Raw genomic sequence first — 26,437 nt, 5'->3', positions numbered from 1 at the left:
GAATAAAGGCATAGACTACTTTCAAAACAGGGAGCTAATTCAGAAATCAACGGTGCTAAGGGACTTGGGAGCCCTACTGCAGGATTCCCTGAAGGTTAACCAGCAGGTTGAGTTGTTAGTGAGGAAACTAAGTGCAATGGACATTGTTCAGACCACATTTGAAGTATTGTGAACAGTTTTGGACCCCTTATCTAAGAAAGGGTGTGCTGGCATTGGAGAGGGTTCAGACATCTTTGTATTCTGAGGGTATGCTCTGGTCTCCCACATCCTCTGCATGTCCACTCTACTTGCAACTTTAAATATTCAGTACTTCACAATGAAATCCTACCCACCCCCTCATTCTTCTAAACTTCAGTGAGTACGGGTCCAGAGCGATCAAATGCTCCACATATGTTAACCCTTTCATTCTCATGACCTCCTCTGGACACTCTCAAATGCCAGCATGTCCTTTCTCATCATTCATTTCAGAAAGGACAAAACTGGAAAAGAGGGAAGTCATGCTTTATTCTGCGAGAGAGCCTAAGGAGGTATTTCTAGATGTGAGTGCAGTGAGGTTTATACAATTGATGAGGCTAAATGTATGTTCTTATGTTCAATCTAAGTGTTAAATTAATAATGCAATAAAGCATAATGTAATAGTACAAAGGAATTTGCCCTTTTTAAATGAAGGCAACTTTTATTTTGAGCAACTTATCCCCTTTGTCAACTTATTCTTGGGGTCTCCATTCTTGCATCAAGTCAGACCCGGCACAGAAAATGAATCAGAGTAAATAGATATGCACAACCGTACAGATCTGCTGCTAAACCCAAAAATTTTGTTCTGCCATGAAACTGGAAAAGTCTGGGAATTATTGCAGTTTAAATGTCTGAACATCAGCATCTCTCATCAGACAAAACACATCATTGTCCATCCCAGCATAACCTTCTGAATTCCCTAATGATTTCAGTCCAATCCTCCAAGTGAATTAATTGAAACATGCTTTCCTCCTGCTCTTTGACTGACCAGGTTTGTTGTAACAAGTAACCTCTCACCAGACTTAAAGAGAAAGTACATTTACATGGCAAATGTCAGGGGAGAAAAGCCTGGATTAAAGTTTGTAAAATATGCTCTAATTTTAGCGCTGGATCATATGGAGTTATCAAAGCTGTTCAGAGTAAATGGGGAAAAATTGTTGCCTCCAACAAGAGGGGCAAAAGCAGGAAAGGATAGATTTAGAGAGTTAGCCAAAAAAACAAGAGAATCCAGAAGAAATTATTCTAGACACCATGATTATTTATAATGCTTTACATGAAAGGTTAACAGCAGCCAGTTCAATGGGAATTTAGAAATGAAAATGGATAAATAACTAAAAGGGAATGATTCACTGGCATCAGGGAATAGGCAATGTTCTAGGACAATAGCTCTTTCTGTGCAACTGTGTCGATTATGTGGCTTATTTCTGTGCTGTGAAAAGAGAGCATTGCTTGGGTCAGCAGTCTTTCTTCTCATTATAAGTTTAATAGAAAAAGTGGCATTCATATCCTGTACCACATGGTGGTACGTAGTCTATGGTGACAGTTCAGCTGAACAATAAAGAAATACTGCATTATCAAAGAATCTCTCATTCTAATTAACTAAGGCTCTGCTTGTTTGAGCAGATGTATAAGATTGAATTAATCTTATTTTACAACTACAAATCTGGTTACATTAGACACAAATGTCAAAGATTACAAGAGAAATCGAACACTCATTTAAGAGTCACATTTTTAATATAGAGCATAGTCAATCTCTTCAGCACACAATGTTGTGCCGACCCTTTAACCCACTCTGTGATCGATCTAACCCTTCCCTCCTAGATAGTGTTCCATTTTTCTCTCATCCAAGAGTTTCTTAAATGTTCCTAATGTATCTGCCTCTAACACCACCTCTGGATGAGGGTTCCACACACCCACCAAACTCTGTAAAGAACTTGCCTCTGATATTCCCCCTATACTTAACTCCAGTCACCTGAAAATCATGCCCCCTAGTAGTAGTCATTTCCATCATGGAAAAAAGCTCTGGATATATTCTCAAACTATGCCTCTTATCATCTAGTACACCTCTGCAAAACCACCTCTCATCCTCCTTTGCTGCACAAAGAAACACCCTAGCTCACTCAATCTATCAGTAGAATCAAATAGCATGTTTAAAAGCCCTACAAAAAAATTATTACTCCCCCCCCCCAAAGTATACCAATAGAGCAAACACGAGGAAATCTGCAGATGCTGGAAATTCAAACAACACACACAAAATGCTGGTGGAACACAGCAGGCCAGGCAGCATCTATAGGGTGAAGCACTGACGATGTTTCGGGCCAAGACGTTTCGTCCTGACGAAGGGTTTCGGCCAGAAACGTCGACCGTGCTTCTCCTTATAGATGCTGCCTGGCCTGCTGTGTTCCACCAGCATTTTGTGTGTGTTGTTATACCAATAGAGACCATGTGTTAAGGAACTGGAGCTGCAGCTCAGTGACCTTTGGCCCATATGGGAAACAGAGGAGGTGATAGACAGGAGCTACAGGGAGGTAGTCACCCCTAAGTTGCAGGAGGCAGGTACCTGGGTGACTGTCAGGAGAAGGAAAGGAAATGGGTGGCTAGTGCAGAGTATCACTGTGGCCATTACCGTCAGTAAAATATTTACCACTTTGTATACTGTTGGGGAGGGGAAACAATCTGCCGGGGGCAGCCACTGCAACTGGGTCTCTGGCACTGCGGCTCAAAAGGGAAGGGGGAGAAGAGGACTGCAGTAGAGAGAGGGGATTCCATAGTTAGAGGAGTAGATAAGAGATTCTGTGGACGTGAGAGAGACACCCAGATGGTACGTTGCATTCCAGGGACATCTCAGACTGGGTCCACAGCATTCTAAAGGAAGAAGGTGAGCAGCCAGAGGTCTTGGTAAATATGGGCACCAATGACAAAGGTAGGAAAAGGGAGGAAGTCCTGAAGAGAGAATTTAGTGAGTTAGGTAGAAAGCTGAAACGCAGGACGTCCAGGGTAGTAATCTCTAGATTGCTGGTTGCGCCACATGCCAGTGAGGGTAACTATAGGACAATTTAGCAAATGAATGCATGGCTGATGAACTGCTGTGGGGAAAGGGCTTCAGATTTCTGGATCATTGGGATCTCTTCTGGGGAAGGCACAGTATGACCTGTATAGAAAGGCTGGGTGACATCTGAACCCAAGGGGGGCAGGTTTGGTAGAGCAGTTGAGGAGGGTTTAAACTAATTTGGCAGTGGGATGGGAACTAGAGTGATAGAGCTAAGGATGGGGCAGTTGGTGTACAATCAGATGCAGTGTGCAGTGTGACCGTCAGGAAGACAGGCAGATGGTAGGGCAAATTTGAAGTCAGTGGGATGAGTTGCAGTATAACATGGGGACAAAATTTTAAAAGAATGATGAATACAGGACTGAAGGTGTTATATTTGAATGCATGCAGTATACGGAATAAGATAGATGATCTTGGAAGGCAGTTAGAGATTGGCAGGTATGATGTTGTGGGCATCACTGAGTCACGGTTGAAAGAAGATCATAGTTGGGAGTTTAACCTCCAAGGATTCGCATCATATCAAAAGGACAGGCAGGTAGACAGAAGGGATTGGGTGTCTCTGTTGGTAAAACATGAAGTCGAATCTTTAGAAAATGGTGACATAGGATCCGAACATGTAGAGTCCTTGTGGGTAGAGTTAAGAAACTGCAAGGGCAAAAAGATCCTGATGGGAGTTATATACAGGCCTCCAAACAGTAGCCAGGATGTGGGCTACAAATTACAATGGGAGATAGAAAAGGCATGCAGCAAGGGCAATGTCATGGTGATCATGGGGGATTTCAATGTGCAGTTAGATTGGGAAAATCAGATTGGTGCTGGATCCCAGGAAAGACAATTTATAGAATGTCTATGAGATGGCTTTTTAGAGCAGTTTGTGGCTGAGCCTTCTAAGGGATCAGTTATTCTGGATTAGGTGTTGTGTAATAAACCAGATTCAATTAGGGAGCTTAAGGTAAAGACTCCCTTGGGAGATAGTGATCATAATAGGATAGAACTCATCCTGCAGTTTGAGAAGGAGAAGCTAAAGTTGGGTTTATCAGTATTAAAGTAGAGTAATGGGAATTATAGAGACATGAGAGAGGAGCTGACCAAAGTTGATTGGAAGGGGACACTGCAGGGATGATGGCAGAATGGAAATGGCTGGGATTTCTGGTAGAAATTTAAAGGATAGATACATCCATAGAAGAAGAAGTATTCTAAAGACAGGATGATGCAACCGTGGCTGACAAGGGAAGTTACGAACAATATAAAAGAAAGGGCATATAAAGGAGCAAAAATTAGTGGGAAATTAGAGGATTGAAAAGCTTTTTAAAAACCAACAGAAGGCATCTAAAAAGCCAAAAGGATGGAAAAGATGAAATACAAAGGTCAGCTAACCAATAATATCAAAGAGGATACCAAAAGTTTTTTGAGATATACATAGAGTAAAAGAAAGGCGAGAGCAGATGTTGGATGGCCAGAAAGTTATGCTGGAGAGGTAGTAATGGGAGACACGAGAATGGTGGATGAACCAAATAAATATTTTGCATTTGTGTGGAACCCACTAGCAGAATGTCACAAGTTTGAAGGTGTCGGGGCAGAAGTGAGTGCAATTGCTATTAGTAGGGAGAAGGTGCTTGGGAAGCTGAAAAATCTGAAGGTAGATAAATTATCTGGACCATATGAACTGCACCCCAGGGTTCTGAAAGGGGTAGCAGAAGAGATTGTGGGGACATTAGTAATAATCTTGCAAGAATCACTAGATTCTGGCATGGTTCTGAATGACTGGAAAATTGCAAATGTCACTGCACTCTTCAAGAAGGGGGGAGGCATAAGAAAGGAAAATATCAGCCAGTTAGTCTGACTTCAATGGTTGGGAAGATGTTGGAGATGATCGTTAAGGATGAGGTCTCAGGGTACTTGGAGACACATGATAAAATAGGCCAAAGTCAGCATGGTTTCCATAAGGGAGATCTTACTTGACAAATCTTTTGGAATTCTTTGAGAAAATATAAGCAGGATAGACAAGGAGAATTGGTGGATGCTGCGCACTTGAATTTTCAGAAGGCCTTTGATAAGGTGTCACACATGAGGCTGCTAAACATGATTAGAGCCCATTGTATTACAGGAAATATACCAGCGTGGATAGTGGATTGACTAATTAGCAGGAGGCAAAGAGTGGGAATAAAGGCAGCCTTTTCTGTTTGACAGCCAGTGACTAATGGTGTTTTGTAGGGGTTGGTGTTGGGACTGCTTCTTTTTACGTTACATGTCAATGATTTAGATGATAGAATTGATGAAATTGATTATTTTGTGGCCAAGTTTGTGGATGATACAAAGATAGGTGGAGGGGCAGGTAATGTTGAGGAAGCAGGGAGTCTGCAGGTGGACTTGTACAGATTAGGAGAATCTAAGAAAGGATGCTCTGACATTGGGCAGGTTTCAGAGAAGGTTCATAGGAATGATTCAGAGAATGAAGGGGTTATCGTATTGATGGCTCTGGATCTGTACTTACAGGAAGTTAGAAGAATGAGGTGGGGGTATCTCATTGAAATCTATCAAATGTTGAAATGAGTAGATAGAGTGAATGTGGAGAGGTTATTTTCATATATTGGGGGTGTCTTGGACATGAGGGCACAGCCTTATAATAGAGGGACATCCATTTAGAATGGAGATGAGGAGGAATTTCTTTAGCGTGGTGAATCTGTGGAATTCATTGGCACAAGTGGCTGTGGAGGCCAGGTCATTGGGTGTATTTAAAGCAGAGGCTTATAGGTTCTTGATTTGTCAGGGTGTGAAAGGGCATGGGGAGAAGGCATAAGAATGAGCTTGGGAGGGAAAATGGATCAGCCATGATGAAATAGCAGAGCAGACTTGATGGGCTGAATGGCATAATTCTGCTCCTATGTCTCATGGTCTTATGTGAATATCTTTTTAAGGCATATTCCCCTTATGCATGCTATCAGATTTGACCGAAATGAACATGCATCCAAATTTATTCCTGATGTAAAGTTGTCATAAGTTCTCAGCTTTGTCTGCTTTTGTTTATGATTAGGTACAAGTCTTAAATATAAGGCTGCTTTAAGGAAAATGGAGCAAATAGGCACAGGATCAAATTATCACATGGGACTAGGCAACTATTCATAAAGCTAAATGTTCTGTTCATATGTTATAATTTCAATAAAATTCAAATTGATGCATTGACAAAAATTTAGAAAAGTAAAGAAAGTAATTGTTATTTTGGAATCTTTAAAATAAAGGATATGTTTTAAAGTCTGGATTTTAGTAAAGTAGGCAGTTTTATTCCACTGATGTTCATTCTATTGGATGGAGTTATTATTTCTCTCTCGATAAATTGTCTTGATTGATAATGCTTGTAAGATAGCACGAGAGGAACATACGTTGCTAAAATTAATGAAAGCTTAGCTGAAGTTCAGGGAAAGGTAAAAATCATGATGATTGTTTGCAAACCTTTTCTCTCTCATCGACGTTATGTAAGTTGATTGCAGAGATGGATATGAATCACAAGGCCAACAATGTAAAAATCTATCAAAGAATAGGAAATCCAACTGGGTCAACCATCCATATCCCATGTCCACTAGAGTCCTCTAATTGTTGGGTATTCTATGGAGAGTGAATCTGGTGTGGTTTCATAAGATTTTCCATCATGTACAGCTACAAGCCAGTGACTATTGTATAAGCAGTATGTCTTAAATTTTAGAAGCATTACCAAACAAATTTGACACAAAGCCACATAGAAATATGTTAACAGATGGAGAAAAGATCAGTTAAAGTCATTACAATCTCCATTCCCCTTTTGGAAACATTGGCAAACAAATTTGACATAAAGCCATATAGAAAAATGTTAACAAATGGAGAAAAAAATCATTTAAAGTCACTACAGATTTCAAATTGTCATTACAATCTTCTTTCACCTTGCACATAATCCATTTTGCTATTTAATCCCTCCTAACTTTCACCCTATGACTTGGCTTCTGTTCTATTATTTCCTTTTCTTTCTCTTGACCTGCACAACACTCTGCTGAATATTTCTAGCATTTTCTTTTTTAATTTCAGTCTTTCAGCTTCTACATTATTTTCCTAATCATTGGGTGTGGCTAAAGAAAGAGGCTTTAAGAATTATCAAGTGACAGCAATGGGTAGAAGAGCAAAAAAAAACGCTTCGTGCTTTATAAAGATAGGGGACCACTGCATGGATTAAAGAATTTAACTTCATTCTCTCAGAAATTTCAACATCTTTTAATATTTTAGAAGAAGTTAAGGGAGGGTTCTCCAGAGATCTAGGCTTTGGCAGCTGAAACTGCAGTCACCAACAATGGAATTATTAAAACCGACTGTTCAAAAGTCCAGAGGGTTTGGACAATTAGAAGAGCATATATCCTTACAGAGTTGGAGAGAATGGATGGGTCTTGGGGGTGGGGGCAACAATATCATATAAGGATTTAAAATTAAAGGTTAAAAAACCTTAAGGTACTGTGCTGTTTAGCCAGGAACTAGAATAGAACCACGTGCTCAAGGGTAATAAATGAATGTTTTGAATGATTTTGGAGGGTGAAAGATGGGTGCTTTGAAATAGTGAAGTCTGGATGTGGGTTTGGGGAAGAGAACTTGGGCATTGGCTGAGAGTTTGCAAGGACTATGGAGTCAAAGGGAGGTTTGGTTTGCAAGGAGAGTTTGCAAGGACTACAGAGTCAAAGGGAGGAATGGATGTTGAGTTGTCATCCAGGACATGTTGTCTTCTCATTATTACTGTCAGGAAGGAGGAAAGAAGCCTGAAAGCACACACTCAATAATTCAGGAACAGTGTCTTCCCCTCTGCCATCTAGTCTCTAAGTGGACATTGAACACATGAACACTACCACACTACTTTTGTTTTATTTATTTCTGTTCTTTGCGCTATTTGTTTTAACTTAATGACCTAATATACATATATACAGTATACTTGCTGTAATTCCGTTTTTTTCTACAATTATCATGTATTGTATTGTGCTGCTGCCACAAAGTTACCAAATTTTGTCAGAATCCTAAACCTGTTTCCAATTCTGATCCACTTGGTGGAAACAGAATGTGAGTCACTTGGATTGGATGAGCTTGAAGAAAGGTATTGATGGGAAATAGAAGAAAATGAGATTAACTTTATAAAAAGGGCTTAGGCTTGAAGAATGGGGAATTGGGCAAGAAGAAGAGAGGGGGAGATAAATGCATAATATCTATTTTATTGACAGAAGTCCATGAACTCCTTGCACATGAAGGCTGGATGGGGGAAAGCATGGAATATATTCAGCACTTGAGAAATACAGCCGGGTTTTATCATTGTTATGATAGTTAACAGAGAAGTGTGGGACCTATTAAGGTCTGGTGGAATATAAAGCTGAAAGCCAAAGCAAACTTAACTCAAAACATAAAGTACCTGATATGGAGACATTTACAGTGAGAGGGAAGTGGCATTGGCTATGCATTGTCTTGTCTCAAAAATACATGGATGCTATACTGAGGATTTATCTTAATCAAGGTAATGTATGAAACAAGGCCAGCAAGGCAGAGTGCAGACTGGCCATAAATCTAGTTGTAAATCTAGTCAGCTCCATCTTGGGCTCTAGCCTACAAAGTACCCAGGATATCTTTAGGGATTGGTATCTCAGAAAGGTAGTGTCCATTATTAAGGACCCCTAGCACCCAGGGCATGCCCTTTACTCACTGTTATCATCAGGTAGGAGATACAGAAGCCTGAAGGCACACACTCAGTGATTCAGGAACAACTTCTGCCCCTCTGCCATCTGATTCCTAAATAGACATTGAGGCTTTGGACACTACCTCACTTTTTTAATATACTGTATTTCTGTTCTTGCACATTTTAAAAAATCTATTCAATATACATAATTGATTTACTTGTATATTTACTATAGTGTTTTATTTTTTTCTCTCTCTCTAGTTTATGTATTGCATTGAACTGCTGCTGCTAAGTTAACAAATTTCACATCACATGCCGGTGATAATAAACCTGATTCTGATTCTAATCTGATGGATACGACTGGGTTTCATTTGGCTTGTTTATGGTAATGAAACTCTGGAACCTAACAATATTTAGTGATATAATGAGATCATATCATGCATGAATGAACCAAAGATGCAGCACTTGTGCCAATTAATCTTTTGTATCCTAAATCCTTTCAACTTTATTGCTTACAGGATACTCTAATGCAACCACAATAACACAAATCATTATCTTACATCCATTCTTTCAATTGTCTGATTGCAGAGGACAAGCTATTGCATTCTCCTGGACGTAGGCCATTCCATTGTGCTGCTTGTTCTTGGCACGTTGAAGACCTGAGCTCAGGAACCAATTCTGCACATAAAATAAAGTGAAGATGTGCCATCTAACAATGCATGCTCGGACCCTTTTTCCGAAAAGGTTTTCTTTTTCCCCATTCATTCCATCGGAACTTGAGTGATTGGTGTTCCTGTGCACAGCTATCCTCATTAATTGAGCTAAGAGGCAACTTTCTATTAATGGCTTCTTTTCCTCCCCTTCCCTCTCCATTGCACTACTTTGCAGCAAGGACATTCAATGACGTGTGTTATGTAACCATAGAAACTTCAGAAAATATCTATCACCAAAATAGAATAATGCAAGATTCTCAGGGCTGATGCATTTTTTGATTTAAAGGGAGTTGGATGAACACAATACTAGTTTGGAATAGTATAATTTTGAGATAGCAGAAAGGACAAAGGCATCAAAAACATTAGGTGAGGCAAGAAAGACCCCGCTATAGAATACTGGGTATATCAGCAGTAAAGGGACCACAGTGATTTAAGAAGGTCATTCACCCACATTGTCTTATTATTTATTGTAATGCCTGCACTGTTTTGTGCACTTTATGCAGTCCTGCGTAGGTCTGTAGTCTAGTGTAGTTTTTTCTGTGTTGTTTTTACATAGTTCAGTGTAGATTTTGTATTGTTTCATGTAGCACCATGGTCCTGAAAAATGTAGTCTCATTTTTACTGTGTACTGTACCAGCAGTTATGGTCGAAATGACAATAAAAAGTGACTTGACTTAATGACAAATAGTAAAATGTGCTAGTTTTGGGAAGACCGTTGAGGAGAGGTTATGTGGTAACTGGCATGCGCTCTGCTCATTCGCAAGATGTCTGTCAAGGCAGTGATGCTCGGGGATCATTCATAATATGCCTGTCAACATTCTGAAGGGGATAAAAGGGGGATACTGACAGCCAAGTGTACAGGGTCAGTATTAGAAGACCAAAGTGGAATGTGTAGGATGTTGGAAAGGTTAGGTCCCCCAGGTTCTTTCTGCATATATAAAAAAAATTCTGAGAAACTACCCTGGGATAGTTCTTAAAATGTATTGTGAGATAGCTCCACAATTTCATGTTACTTAATACATAGCATGAGTTTTTACAGTGAGGACTAATAACAAAATGTTCTAAGTTAAATTCTATATTTTATCACAGAGATTTGAAGTTAAAAATAGATTGTGTATTTATAGTTTGAAGAATAATTAAATATATTTTAGATTACTAGTAGAGTGCCCCCTTCTTCACTCGCTACCCTTCACTCCCCTTGAACCACCCCAAGGTACTTCATCATTTTCCAGTTCTTTCTCCCTTCCTTCTTCTCTCCCTCCCTCGTTGCTAAGTATTTTCAAAGATGTATCCCATTTTTATTTTACAATGTGACTGGAACTGCAATGAGATTTATAATCACATAATTAATCATAGTTTTAATCATGAGACAACCCAAATTATGAAATATTGGAGTTCTGAATGTCATAAATCTGTGCTGACCATGACTAACTCTATTATTTTCCAAGTACCCTGTCACCGAAGAGAGAGATTCCAGCATTTCCTCTGCTGCTGATGTCAGGTCACTTTGAAACTGTGTATCAAGGGCACAATCCAAATTGAAGTGGATTTTCAGTGGAGGAGACAAATCAATGTCTCTTTGTGCTTTAGCAAAACCTCTCGAGCTGAGCGTGTTAGATAGATAGATAGATACTTTATTCATCCCCATGGGGAAATTCAACATTTTTTTTCCAATGTCCCATACATTGATCTGCACTCAGGCAATTGAACATTGGGCGGTACATCACAGCACTGGCGCTTCAGTCCATGATGTTATGCAGCTATTAACCTACTTCACGATCAACCTAACCCTTCCCTCTCACATAGCTCTTCATTATACTTTTATCCAGGCGCCTATCTATGACTCTCCCAAATGTCCCCACTGTATCTGCCTCCACCACCATACAAGCCATTTGGATACCACTCTGTGTGTAAAATACCCACCCCTGACATCTTCCTCCAAACACCTTAAAACCACTTACACCCTGGGAAAAAGGTGTTGACTGTCTACTCTATCTACACCTCTGTCAAGTCACCTCTCATCCTCCTTAGCTCCAAGGAGAAAAGCCCTAGCTCATTTAACCTCTTCTCATAAGAAATGCTCTCTAATCCAGGCAGAACTTTGGTGAATCTCTGCACCTTCTCTAAATCTATCCTTCCTATAATGAGGTGTCCAGAATTGAACATAAACTTCAAGTGCAGAGTAAACAGTCTTGTGTTGCCTTGATCTTAATCTCCTGACTAATGAAAGCGAACATAACATGGGTTAAGTTTTTTTTTCATTTTCAAACACTCTGATTGCATAAAAGGAGACCACTGACTCTATAATCGGGTCTCAGAATGAAGTTCTACCCAAAGGCCCATGGGCATTACTTTATCTTTCACATCACAAAGGTTTTCAAAGCATCCACAAAGCTAGCCCCCAACTTCAAGGCTGATAGTCAGCCTGAACCCTGACCCCAAAAATAACCACTTGTAAAACAAACACAACTACCAGAGTTCAGCAGGTGTCTCAATTTTTGTTTGGAATGACAAATGACAAAAATTCATTTTATTGCTTGAAATATGAATGTGTTGCTATAAATCAACACACACAAGATGCTGGTGGAACGCAGGTGTCCTGACGAAGGGTCTCGGCCCGAAACGTCGACGGTGCTTCTCCCTATAGATGCTGCCTGGCCTGCTGTGTTCCACCAGCATTTGTGTGTGTTGCTTGAATTTCCAGCATCTGCAGATTTCCTCGTGTTGCTATAAATGTTTTTTTTTCCCCTTTCGTCTTTTAGAATGTTTATAATTGTTACTGCTGATGTACGTCGGCATTCTAGGGTGAAATCAACCTGTTATTTAGATGGTTTGAAATGTTAGTTCAATCCTGCCGAAGGGTCTCTGCTCGAAACATCTACTGTACTCTTCACGATGCTGCTGAGTTCCCCCAGCGTTTTGTGTGTGTTGCTTGGATTTCCAGCGTCTGAAGATTTTCTCTTGTTTGTGAAATGTTCTAAGCTGTCTCGCTCTTTAGAATTTCTGCGCCACTCTGTTGTAGTTGCTGACCGAACTCAATTTCCAGCAGAGCCTTGACATTGAGAACGAAACGTTCGACGCAACCTGGTTTGACCCAGACATCGCAGCCCAAACATTAGGTGGTGAGGGAGTAGGGTTTAATTTTCTGACTGACAGACGCGACGACCAATCACAATACGAGCAATATTCAAGTCAGCCAATGGGATCGGGGCAAGGGTTGCCGGGAGGTTGAGGAGCGGCTCGGGCTTTGGCAGAGAAGGAAGTTTCGGGGATAAACCGTGTGGAAGAGCGGGGCAGACGGTGCCTGCTAGGGCGGCACAACTTTCGTCGCGTTAATAGTGCCCGAGCCTCGACCGACGACGCGGCCCGGGAATACGATGGTGTCGTGGATCATCTCGAGGACTGTGGTGTAAGTGGGAATGTTGGTGGCTGGGAGGCTGGGAGGCAGGGAGGCACTTGGGCCTCCGGAGCCCATAAACCTTTAACGCCTCCACCCAAAGTAACGAACCATCTTGGCAAGCTGCGTCAACAGCGATAGTGGGCTCTCCGGTTATAGAACATGATTCGGCGATGTTTACCTACTTACCTGAAAACATTTTTCTTTCCTTCCTTCCCCCACCTCTGCCCCTCCCCCACCCTCACCACCTCTGCCCCTCTCCACCCCACCTCTGCCCCTCCCCACCGCACCCCCACCCAAGTACATGACGGGAGAACGATCTTAACGTGTTAGTACATGTGTATCAAAATCCGTCTGTCGTAGGTGCTCTGGTTGAATGTGGACATAGTTCCTTCACCCTTTCAGTCCTTATAAAGTAAACGTAGATGCCGAAGGGCTGGTTTATGGTATGACTAAAAGGGAATATAATAGCTGTTCATGCTGAAACTATTTAATGTTGTAAGAAGACAAATGACTTTAGAGCAATACACCCCTCAAAAGAGCTTTTTGTTGACAATCCATTATATATTTTAAAAAATTAACGTCAATTGTAACAGCTGGGTTGGGATTGTTGTACAGTTGAATGTAAATAATTGCTATATAGGTAGACTGCCAAGTGAACTGACATACGAGGGAGTTTTGAGAAGCTTTTTCTAGTTGTTGGAAACCTGAAATTTAAAAACATATACTGGTGATAGGGATCACGCCAAGCAGAGTCTGCAGAGAGGGAAAGCGAATTAACCTTTCAGGCAGATAACCTTTAACTAGAATTGCTTTTATTTCAGTTCTTAATTACTCACCGAATTTAGGAGTGAATTACGAAATCCTGAATGGGTGGATCATAAAACTACAGAAAGTTGTAAAATTGGTCAGCTCATGGGTACTAGCCTCTAGTATCCACGACATCTTCAAGAAGCAGTGCCTCAGAAAGGCAGTGACCATTATTAAGGGCCCCGTCTCCCAGGACATGTCCTTTTCTCACTGTTACCATCTGGAAGGGGGTACAGAAGCCTGAAGGCACACACTCAGCGTTTCAGGAACAGCTTCTTCCCCTCTGCCATCCAATTCTAAAGTGGACATTGAACCCTTGAACACTATCTCACTTTTTAATTTATTATTTCTTTTACACTTTTTAAAAGATAGCCATTTAATATACTTAATTATTTTTTTTTTCTTTCTATATTGTCATGTATTGTACTGCTGCTTTTAAGTTAACAAATTTCACAACTCATGCTGGTGATTCTGATTAGGAATTAACTATCTAACTTCAAAAATGTGATCTTGGGCTACTTTTTCTTGTGAATCAATCCTGCAATGCTCTTTGTGTGACTTTGCTTGATTTATATGTGTGGTGCTATTATCACACTCCTTCAAGGTGCCAGCTTGGTTCTCTGTTTGTCCATTGAATCATGCATTGTTTAAAAATTCTCACTGGTTATGATAGATTAGAGTTATAGAATCATAGTACATTACAGCATAGAAACAGGCCCTTTGGCCCTTCTAGTCTGTGCTGAACTATTCATCTGCCAAGTCCTATGGACCTGTTCCTGGACCATAGCCTTCTCCATACCCTGCCTAATTTTCTCAAGTTAAAATTTAACCCACACCCACCATGTTCCACATTCTCACTACCCTCTGAGTGAAGAAGTTCCTCCTTATATTCTCCTAAACATTTCACCTTTCACCCTTAACCCTTGATCTCCAGTTCTAGTTTCCCCCAACCTCCATAGAAAAAGCCGGCTTGCATTTACCCTATCAATACCCCTCATAGTTTTGTATACCTTGTGAATTAAATAGCTATGCATTTTTATTTTAAAGTGAAGTACTTTGAAGACCTTTATGTTCAGAATAGGTATTAATGTTCCTGTTAATGTCTGCATCTTTATTATATTCTAGAATATGTGGAGTATAATAAGTGGCACAGCTAAAGCAGATAATTGGGAAGGATTATTGTAAATATTAATCATTTGTGAGGCTGTATGTGAGGGTATTGAAATTATGGTGGATTGTGGTTAATCGTGGTAACAGCGTTTTTTTGGGACAGCTCTTATTTTTAAAAAAACTAAGCAAGAAATTTAACCTATATTTATTTTGTTTATTTGAGCTACTATGCTGTTAAATTGGAAAAAGTGTACACTGGATGAATTCCTTTGATAGCTATTAGGAATTAATGCAGTCTTAAAGTACTGTAGTAGTATTGGTAGAGTTCTAGTTTGTAATGTATTTCGTTTAGTTTCCCTTTATTAAAAATGTGTATCTTTTTAACTTTTTCCATGAAACTTCAGCTAATTGGTGCAGCTGCTCTATTATGCTGAAGAGTACTGGTCCCGATGTGTACCAAGACATTGGTTGTGGTTGGGTCGGGTAGAGGTGGGAGTTTGGAGCCAAAAACGAACAGCTGGGGGAGATTGGGTCAGACAGAATCTGTGGAGGTGAAGGGATAGTCGATATTTCGGATCTGGACCCTACATCAAGACTGAGTGTAGTGGGATGATGGGAGAGGGATGGGTATATAGCCAGTATAGAGTTGAGAGGGGTTGGTGAGGAGAGGCTTGCAGGTAATGGGTAGAACCAGAGGAGGAGGCAGGTTCACTCCTTTCTTTCTCTTTCCTACTTGCCTCTCTCCCATCATCCAGATTCCATTTTAGTATCCCCTGCCCAACTGGTTCCATTTGCCTTACACTTCTATACTATATCTAGGGGTCTCCTATCATTTATTTGGCTCCCACTATCACCTTGTTTACTTCATATATTTCAGTATCTGCAGCCTTTTATGTTTTCCTTTATCATCTTGCGACCTCTATCCCTTCCTCCATCTGCTCCCATTTTCTCTACCTATTACTCATGAGCCAATGTCATTCAACTCTACCATCTAGTCCATGCTCTCTTCTTGCTGCTGCAATCAGGAAGAAGATATAGGAGCCTCAGAACTCGCACCACCAGGTTTTGGATGAGTTGTTACCCCCAACCATCAGACTCTTGAACCAGAGTGGATAACTTCACTCACACCAACACTGAACTGATTCCACAGCCAATGTACTCACTTTCAAGGGCTCTACAACTTGAGTTTTCAATATTCGTTATTGTTACTATTTTATTTCTTTTTGTGTATGCACAATCTGTTGATTTTGTACATTCATTGTTTGTCTTTGTGTGCAGTTTTTCATTCTGTTGTGTTTCTTTGTACTTGCTGTGAATGCATCTGACAGTAGTACATGGTGAAGTGCATGTGCTTAGATATAAATTTACTTTGAACTTCTGCTTCCCATCTTCCTCCACACCTGGCCCCACACATCACCTGCCAGCTCCAGTCTCGCCCTCCACCCTCACTCCTTACTAGTGTTTATCTCTCCTGTATACTTTCAGTCTTGACCCAAAACTCCCCCGTTCATTTGCCCGGCCCACTGAGTCCCTCCAGAAATTTGTTTTTGTTCCAGATTCCCACATCTGCAAGGTCTTGAGTTCCCAGAGGTGTCAATGTGTTGTTTTGGAGATGGCAGTTGACCCTTGTGATGGAAACTGACAGAATCATCAAGTTCAGTTTGAAGATGATTAGGAGAGGGGAAAGAATAAGTCAAAAGTTTTTGAGGGGTCAGCAATGAAGAAGGGTGAACAGCTTAAGTGTCCCAACACATTGATACAGTCATAAAGAAGGCATATCAGTGGCTCTACCTAGGAGTTTGAGGAAACTTGGTATGTCACTAAAGATTCTTGCATATTTCTGTAGATAGATGGTGAGCACCTTTTTGCAATGTCTTGTAACTAAGAACAATTAACTTGGATTGGATCAATCATAAGCATGTTTATTTTATTGCAGCAAGGGAAGACTAGCACCGCGTAAGAGCTGGTGATGGCTTTGGCAAAAAGACAGCATAGTAACTCCTTTATACACATACAGCTACTGCGTGTCATTTCAAGGACTGGTGCATTCTGTTAATCTGCTTAATCATTGTACTTGGCATTCTTCCAATAACCAAATCCACTGGTCTGCAGTTTGTCAAGGATTTGTGTTTCATTGGAATAATGTTGCATGGACATTGTTAGCAAGGCACTCTAGCACAATACAGGTTCCATTTTGTTACTATAAGCAAAATACATTTCCACAGCATTTTGGATTTATAGCGTCTATAACAGAGGGTAATAGATTCAACTAGCTCCATCATGGGCATGATCCTCTCCATCATTGAGAATATCTTTGAGTTGGTCCCTCAAGAAGATGGCATCTATCATTACTTAATGCTCATTATGTTACTGGCATTTATGGCAGCAATGAATGGGCCTCTATCTCTGTCCATACTGTCATACACAGGAGTAGAAGGATTTTTCATTGCTGATTCCATAACAATTTGTTTTGACCAGTCAGTGTTCTTAGCCCTGAGTTAAACTCCTGAAGCTGGAGTACAGTGGACCACTCTTAATCTGGCCTCTACCCTTTGACCTATTTGGCATGGGTGACCCTACCAAAAGCCAAAGGAGCCAAAGCACAGGGCCCTGACTTTAGCCAACATAGCTCTCTGGGTCATTAAGACACACAAGTCTCCAAATCCTATGACAAGGTTGTGGTGCTCTTGAAGGATTAATCATTAAGGACCCTCACAATCCAGGTCATGTCCTCTTACTGTTATTTCCATCAGGGAGAAGTTACATGATCCTGAAGACCAACACTCAATGAGGAACAGCTTCTTCTGCCCTGCCATCAGATTTCTCAAAGACCTGTGAACTCTCCCTTGTCGTTCTTGTTTTTCCACTATTTATTTATTTTGCAATGTTTTTGTTTTTGCACTATATTACTACTGCAAAGACAAATTTCACATGACAGTGACAGTAAGCCTGATTCTGAATTCAGTTGGCTGAAAAAGTTCTCCAAATACTGAACTAAATCAGCTTGCATTTGTTCTACTAAAGCAGATGGAATTTGCTCAGCAAATATTTAATTGTTGTGTAATTACTATCTTAAAAATGAGGTAATTGCAAAAAACAAAGGTGTTATCAACATTTTGGGCCGAGACCCTTCGTCAGGACTAACTGAAAGGAAAGATAGTAAGAGATTTGAAAGTAGTGGGGGGAGGGGGAAATGCGAAATGATAGGAGAAGACCGGAGGGGGTGGGATGAAGCTAAGAACTGAAAAGGTGATTAGCGAAAGTGACACAGAGCTGAAGAAGAGAAAGGATCATGGGACGCGAGGCCTCGGGAGAAAGAAAGGGGGGGGGGGAAGCTGTGAGAGTCGCTCTGATAATTTTTTTTAGGCATAATGACAACTCTCGATAATTTTTATTTAGAGCTCTTGTTGTGTGGCGTACTGACCTCTACATGGTCGAGGCACAACGACAACTCTCTGATAATTTTTATTGACTCTCTCAGCTACCTAGACTATTCCTCTTCCCAGCCTGTCTCTTGCAAAAATGCTATCCCCTTCTCACAATTCCTCCGTCTCCGTCGCATCTGCTCTCAGGATGAGGCTTTTCATTTCAGGATGAAGGAGGTGTCTTCCTTTTTTAAACAAAGGAGCTTCCCTTCATACACCATCAACTCTGCTCTCAAATGCATCCCTCCCATTTCCCGCACATCTGCCCTTACCCCATCCGCCCGCCACCCCACTCGGGATAGGGTTCCCCTTGTCCTCACTACCACTCCACCAGCCTCCAGGTCCAACGTATAATTCTCTGTAGCTTCCGCCACCTCCAACGGGATCCTACTACCAAGCACATCTTTCCCTCCCCCCTCCCCTTTCTGCTTTCCACAGGGATCGCTCCCTACTCGACTCCCTTGTCCACTTGTCTCTCCTTCCCTCCCCCCCCCCCCCCAATCCCTTCCCACCGATCTCTCTCTCCTGACACTTATCCTTGTAAGCGGAACAAGTGCTACACCTGCCCTTACACTTCCTCCCTCACCACCATCATTCAGGGCCCCAGTCAGTCCTTCCAGGTGAGGCGACACTTCACCTGTGAGTCAGCTGGTGTGGTATACTGCGTCCGCTGCTCCCGGTGTGGCCTTTTATATATTGGTGAGACCCAATGCAGACTGGGAGACCGTTTCACTGAACACCTACATTCTGTCCGCCAGAGAAAGCAGGATCTCCCAGTGGCCACACATTTTAATTCCACGTCCCATTCCCATTCTGATATGTCTATCCATGGCCTCCTCTACTGTTAAGATGAAGCCACACTCAGGTTGGAGGAACAACACCTTAAATACCGGCTGGGTAGCCTCCAACTTGATGGCATGAACATTGACTTCTCTAACTTTTTGCTCTTCACTTGAACTTTGTCTCTTAGTGCTTCAACCAATTGCTAATAGGAACAGCTTTTTGTTAAACCCATCTAAACCCGCTATGATCTTGTATTCCCCCTTCAAAAATCCATTTTAAAACATTATTTGCTCCGATGAGAACCACCGCAGTTTGTCCTTGTAAAATCCCTCTTCCCTGCAATCATTTTAGCATTTCTACATACTCTTTTTAAAAAAAAAACTTCCCAGCTTCTAGAATTGTATATGTAGCCTCCCTGCTTTTACACTTTGCCTTTCTATTTCTGAAAGCTAGAATCCTAAACTTACTTGACATGTCCTCCACCACAGAAAGATTTATGCATGTAAACAACTAGGTCTGTCTTTTTTGAATGCCACTTGGTCATTACTGTCTTGGCTGGAAATGGAAATCACTTCCTATGGCTCTATGTGAGTGAAGGCAAGAGGTTTAAGATGAAATTTACTATCACCTTTAAATAACCTGTGCTTCCTTTAGCTGTCTGGTCCAGCTACTGTTTGTTGATCTAGATTTCAGAACTGGCACAGAAGCCGCAGTCTTGGGCAGGAGTATAACTGTCCTCTTGAATGCTTTTGAGACATCGGCTATATGCAGTGGACACATCAAAGCACTGAAGCACCTTATGCAATTTGTTTCAATACACTGGCAGAGTAAGTGAACTTTATTGCAGCTTCTCCCAGGCCAACATCTCAGCATTAAGGCTCTCATTATCCTCAGTCATTTCTAATGATATGGTTAGTGCTTCTGCTGATACCAGATATCTGAAATGACAGTTTCCTAGCTCTGTCAGCAAGAGTTTCCTGTGAAGAAGGGAAAATATTAATGATTCCTTAGTACAAGTATAATATACCCACCTACTCTTGAGAAAACCTAGTCTGAGATTGCTCAAAATGAAGAAGGAACATATGGGGGTAGTATTTGAGAATCTAGTCTAGGGTCAAAAATGCATAACTTGCAGAAGGGTTCATTTCCTGTCAAACACCATTGGCCTTGCCTGTAGCAAAGCTTGCATATCCCACAGTGGCCTTGTCAGTTGCCCCAAACCCCACAGAATTGGGGACAACCCCACAAGTTGTCCTTGATCTCCAGTGTCTGCCAACAACATTTAGTGCATTCCTTTCATTGCCCTCTTCTGTTGCCTCATTATTAAAAATAAATCATTGGTTGAATTTTTTTTTGTCTTTTGATTCCATGCTGATACTCTGATAATCAGGTTCTCCGATTTGAAGCATGAAGGATGGCTCATGGGTCAGCTCGCTAAAAAGCTTTCTGTCCATTTGTCTCCTTTTATCCCTGTTCACGCGGCTGTTTAAAATTTATTAGTGGATTCTCTCCATTTATTTCTAAATTAGTTTCAGTTCAAAACAAATGTTAAATTCTGAATTTCCTGCTCCATTCCTTTGGTTATGATTTTGTGATCTGGCTTGTATTGATGATTTGATGGAGCAGAGACTTCTTAACTACATTGAAATAACTGTCCTTGAATTAGCTTGTGATTGATTTTCACAGAATATATGGTACAGAAACCAACCATTTCGCCGCCCTTCCATGTTGGCAGCTATGTTATTCTTGCTGTTCTCCAGTCTTTCCTTATTGAATATACCATTGCAGTTCTCCACCCCCCCCCCCCCCACACCTGTATGCTTGTCCAGCTTCTTGATTGTGCTATTCATAGAAAGAGGTACAGCAGAGACAAAGGCCCTTCTGGCTCAATTCACCCATTCTGATCATGTTGCCCATCTCCACTAATTCTATTGGCCTGCTGTAGGTGTGTGTTCTTCTGTTGCTTTCCTATCCATTACCTGTTCAATCCTTCCTAAAAACTGTAGTTGTATTTGCTTCTTGTGTCAGTTCATTCCAATTATCTATTACATGCTCTATGCAAAACCTACCCTTTGGGTTTCCTGTGAAGTTCTTCTATCTCCCCTTAGAGGGCTTAGCTTTAATTCCAGAATCCCCTGCACTGGCGTTGAAGGTTGACTATATATGCCTTCATTTTTGTAAACCTCTATATGGTCCCCATTGGCCTCCAATGTTCCAGTGAGAATAAACCCAGCATATCAATCTCTCCTTGCAACTGTAGCCCGCACATTGTCTGCAATATCCTGCTGAATTTCTCTACTCTCTTGCTGTCATGTCCTTCCTGCAGTGTGGTGACTGGATCTATACATAAGTGCTGTCTAATTACTGTTTTGTACAACTGCAATGTGACAGCTGAACGTCGTACTCAATGCTGTGGCCTATGCCGGCAGGTACTCTAAATGCCTTTTCACTACAACTTTCACCCGTATCCACACTTCCAGGGAGCTCTTCATTGTTATATGTGATTAAGAAAAAAGAAATAGAATTGTAATTGTACTCAAGTATGCACAACTGATTTTTGGATACAGATTTAGCATAACTTAATTTTGAATCCTTTCTAATAAGGGATCTCTAGTGCTTATTGGATCTTTTTTTTCTTGGTCTGGCTAATAAGCATAACATGAAGTGACTGTTTTGTGTATGTTTATATTGAGTCTCACTTGCCAATTATTTGCAAACTTTAAAAAAAAGTCCTTTTGTTACTTTTGATGCATTCATTCTCAGAACTGGCTCTTCTACACCACCTTGTCCAATTGCATCCTGTGTCAACATTTAGAAATCGTGGTAAAGCAGTGCAAACATGAGGAAGTCTGCAGATACTGGAAATTCAAACAACACACACAAAATGCTGGTGGAACACAGCAGTCCAGGCAGCATCTATAAGGAGAAGCACTGTCGACGTTTCGGGTCGAGACCCTTCGTCAGGACCAACTGAAAGGAAAGATAGTACGAGCATTCGGAGGGAATGGTGAAGACCCGGCACGGATGAGAGATGGGATTAGAGGGGGGAGGGAGGCTGGTGGTGTTGGTGGAGAGGGAAGGGTTGGGGTGAGAGGAAGATGGAGCCTCTGCGGGCCCAGGAGCTGACGATGGGGTCTGAGGGAGAGGGGATTGCAGAGTGGTGGTGGGGGGGGAGGGGAGACTGGAGTCACAATCGCAGCATGTGAAGACCCGGCCTGGAGTTCAAGGCTGGAGTCGCAGTTGGTGGTTGCGCAATTGCTTTGAAGCTGTCCATGGCCGTTGGAACCTGCGTTGATGGTGCTGGAGTCCGGGTTTTCAATATGCCCTGGGTTGCTATCTTTTCTTTCATTTGGTCCTGACGAAGGGTCTCGGCCCGAAATGTCGACAGTGCTTCTCCTTATAGATGCTGCCTGGCCTGCTGTGTTCCACCAGCATTTTGTGTGTATTGTTTAAAGCAGTGCAAGGTTGTTTCATATTGCTACCACAAAAATCTTCAGACTTGTATTATTTTTAGTTACAGCTATATTTGAGTTGATCAGAAGCTGTTGTTTTCTGTCATTACTGTATCTGCAATCGCAGTATAATAGACATTGTGCTTGTACTCTTGTCATTTGCATGGTCGTCACTGGGGTACTGTAAATAATTTAGTTCATGTTATTCATAAATGTGGACATTGCCATTTTGTGATGGATTTTAAATATCGATTGAGTTCAAAGTACATTTGTTATCAAAGTATGTATACATTATACAACCTTGAAATTTGTCTCCTAATGGGCAGCTACGAAACAAAGACAGGCACACGGACGGACAGACGCACACGCACTTCAATTGCCTTGACAGGCTCTGTGGCCAGGACCCCACCGCCTCAATTTGGCCTGTAACCGACCTTTCTAATACAGCCCTGTGCTTAATTCTCCATCCAAACATCACATTCAGTCGAATCGGTATGCTCTGGTGCCCTCGATTCGGCCTGTAACTGACCTTTCCCTTTTGGCACGGTGTGTATGACTCCGTCCAAGTATCAAGTTCAGTCGAATTGGTACGATTATGTCTGGCTATAAAAGGAGATTAAACTATGCGCAGTAACTGATTCTTTTATCACAAGACCTCTTGCTTTGCTTCATCTGAAGACCACATAGGCCAGGGGTTCCCCACTTAGTGTCCACAGACTGCTTGTTTAATGGTATTGGTACATGATGTATGGAACTCCTGAGGAGTGCTTTGACTCCCATATGTAAGCCAAAGACTAATTCATGTCACTCTGTTTTGGGGAAAATACTATTAGATCTTCTGTCTTCTTGCCTTGTTCTCCTGTATACTTTCTATGATGTATACACCGTTGATAAAGTATATGTAGCTAATATTATCTGTGTGCAGTTGCTACAGTCAAAGTGGAGGCCTTTATTGTGTAATATAAAATAGTATCTTTCCTTCTGAGTTTTAATGTGTTCAATTCTCTTCCAATAAATCCAAAATAAAGCCTGCAACAAATACTGGGCAGTTTTTGTGATCTGCACATTGTATTTGCCATGCCCAGTCAAATAACCAATAATGACCTTTCATCAAAATGAGTTGTTTTCCTTATCTGTTTTGAATGCATTTAATGCCTTTGTTACCACAGTCTTGAGATCCCTGTAGCCAAACTTTTCGAACTCCATTTGCACACAACCACAAATTCTCTTAACTTCACCATAGGGACCTAATTTATATTTATCTCTTGTTGTTCACAGTAACCATCATTTCTGGATCTCTATTATTCTTTGAAAAGCAAAGGACAAAATACCTTTAAATGATTGGAACTTTAAAATGAAAATTGAAAATGCTGAACCCATTTGGATGAAAGGTCATCAACCTGAAATGTTAATTTTGTTTTAGTTTCCAAAAAAATTGTGAAGTATATCCAGTAGTTTCAGGGTTTTTTTAAGTTTCCAATAAAAATGAATAATGTACCCAGTTACTTGGGTCAGGTCTTGGTATGAATATCTCTGCTATCTCTGTCCCTATACATTATGTTACATTGCTTCAGAGAGGAACTGTGGAATTGGTGGTGAGAAAGGGAAGATAGGAATGTATTTACTCTGAATATGATAGTTGTATGCCGATCGAAGGTGAAGGACAGTATGTAAAAGCAAAATAATGAGTTAAAAAGGTAGTACAGTGAAGTATAATGTATATAATTTTTCTAAGAGCATCACACATTGAAGAATAGTGGTCTTGTATGGTATATAACTTTTTGCAACTGCCTGGGAAATTTGGTAATTTTGTAGTTAAAAAAAAATTAAATTGAATGCACTCAGGCTAATAGTGAGTCATGAATTTCTGGCTTCCTTCAGTCTTTATCACCTTGTATCCACTCAGCTGTGTTGGATACAGAGAGGCTGATTTTACCAGATGTGTAATCTGCAGTCTGATAACGTCTTCAAACAGACTGGGCCTTGGGTTTCTGATGCTCTTTGGAGAGACTTAACTACCTTGGCAGAAGGGAAAAAAAGTGGAGGTACATTTTGTAACTGTGAAAACAAAGCTTTAGATATGTATTTGTTTACCTATTTAGAAATACAGTGCAGTGTAGGCCTTTCTGACCCTTCAAGTAACACTGCCCCCAGCAACCTCTGACAAACCTGATTAACCCTAATCTAATCTTGGGACAGTTTACATTGATCAGTCACCCTATCCAGTATGTCTTTGGACAGTGGACAGAAACTGGGGGACCCAGAGAAAACTCATGCATTCCACTGGGATATGTACAGAGACGCTTAAAGAAAAGTACTGGAATTGAACTCCAAACTGTGGAGTGCCATGAGCTAGAATGGTATCCTGTAAGTAAATAAAGGTTTGATGTTTGTATACAAACCAATTTTAATAGTTGATTTATCAAATTTAAGGAAATTTCAAAAATTCACTCAAAAGCCATTATTTTACTTCAATTTCTTAGAAGTATCTTTTGTTCCATAATCTGTGTAAGATCATAAGATATAGGAGCAGAATAAGGCCATTTGGCCCATCTAGTCTGCTTTGACATTTCATCATGGCTGATCCATTTCACTCTTAGCCCCAATCTCCTGTCTTCTCCCTGTAACCCTTCATGCCCTGACTAATCACGAACTTATCAACCTCTGCCGTAAATATACCCAAGGACTTGGCTGCCACAGTCACCTGCAGCAATGAATTCCACACGTTCACCACTCTCTGGCTGAAAATTTTTTTCTGTTCTAGATCTCTGTTTTAAATGGACATCGCTCTATTCTGAGACTGAATTCTCTGGTCCAAGACTCCCCCACTATTGGAAATATCTTCTCCACATTTGCTCTATTGAGGCCTTTCAACATTTGATAGGTTTCAATGAGTTGCCACCTGTCATTCTTCTGAATTCCAGTGAGTACATGCCCAGACCTGTCAAATGCTTCTCATATGGCAAGCCTTTCAATCCCAGAATCATTTTCGTGAGCCTCCTCTGAACTCTGTCTGATGTCAGCACATCATTTCTTTGATAAGGGTCCCAAAACTGCTCTCAATACTCTGAGGCCTCAGCTGTACCTTATAAAGCCTGAACATTACATCCTTACTTTTGTATTCTACTCCTCATGAAATGATTGCTAACATCGTATTTGCCTTTCTCACCACAGACTCAACCTGCAAATTAACCTTTAGGGAGTCCTGCAAGTCTCTTTGTACCTCAGATTTCTGAATTTTCTCTCCATTAGAAAATAGTCTAAGCTTTTATTTCTTCTACCAAACTGCATGACCATACACTTTTTGTCACTATTCCATCTGCCACTTCTTTGCCTATACTTCTATTCTGTCTAGGCCTTCCTATAATCTTCCTGCTTCCTCAACGCTATCTGTCCCTCAACCTATCTTGGTGTCATCTGCAAACTTGGTCACAAAGCCATCAATTTCGTCATCAAAATCATTGACATATAATGTAAGTAGAAGCAGTCCCAATACCATTCCTTGTGGAACACCAGTAGTCATTGGCAGCTAACCAGAAATCACTTGCTTTATTCACACTCTTTGCCTCCTACTAATCAGCCAATGCTTTATCCATGCTAATATGTTTCCTGTAATACCATGGGCTCATAACTTGTTATGCAGTCTCGTGGCAGCTTGTCAAAGGCCTTGGGAAAATTCAAGTACACAATATCCACCGATCCTCCCTTGTCTATACTGCTTGTTATTTCTTCAAACAATTCTGACATATTTATCAGGCAAGAGTTTCCCTTCAGGAAACCATGTTGACTTAGGCCTGTTTTATCATGTTCCTCCAAGTACCCTGAAACCACATCTTTAACAATAGACTCCAACATCTTCCTAGCCACTGAAGTCAGACTAACTGGCATATAATTTCCTTTTTTCTGTCTCTCTTGCTTCCTGATGAGTGATATTTGCAATTTTGCAGTCTTCTGGAACCATGCCAGAATCTATTGATTCTTGTAAGATCATTACTAATGCCTCCACAATCTC

The 26,437-nt window shown here is 40.9% G+C and overlaps 1 protein-coding gene across 1 annotated transcript in view; it reads left to right on the top strand.

Moving 5' to 3' along the window:
- Positions 1-12,658: 12,658 nt before the first annotated feature.
- The window catches only part of reep3b (receptor accessory protein 3b), a 69,211-nt gene continuing 55,432 nt past the window's right edge, over positions 12,659-26,437 (top strand). Inside the window, exon 1 of the mRNA XM_073027228.1 lies at positions 12,659-12,857. Within this exon, the coding sequence (XP_072883329.1) occupies positions 12,826-12,857 (32 nt within the window). The 5' untranslated portion in view covers positions 12,659-12,825. The remainder of the gene's footprint in view (positions 12,858-26,437) is intronic.

Source organism: Hemitrygon akajei, chromosome 23, assembly GCF_048418815.1.
Source record: "Hemitrygon akajei chromosome 23, sHemAka1.3, whole genome shotgun sequence".
In the NCBI taxonomy this organism is placed as follows: Eukaryota; Metazoa; Chordata; class Chondrichthyes; order Myliobatiformes; family Dasyatidae; genus Hemitrygon; species Hemitrygon akajei.
This window is presented reverse-complemented; position numbering and strand designations above follow the sequence as displayed.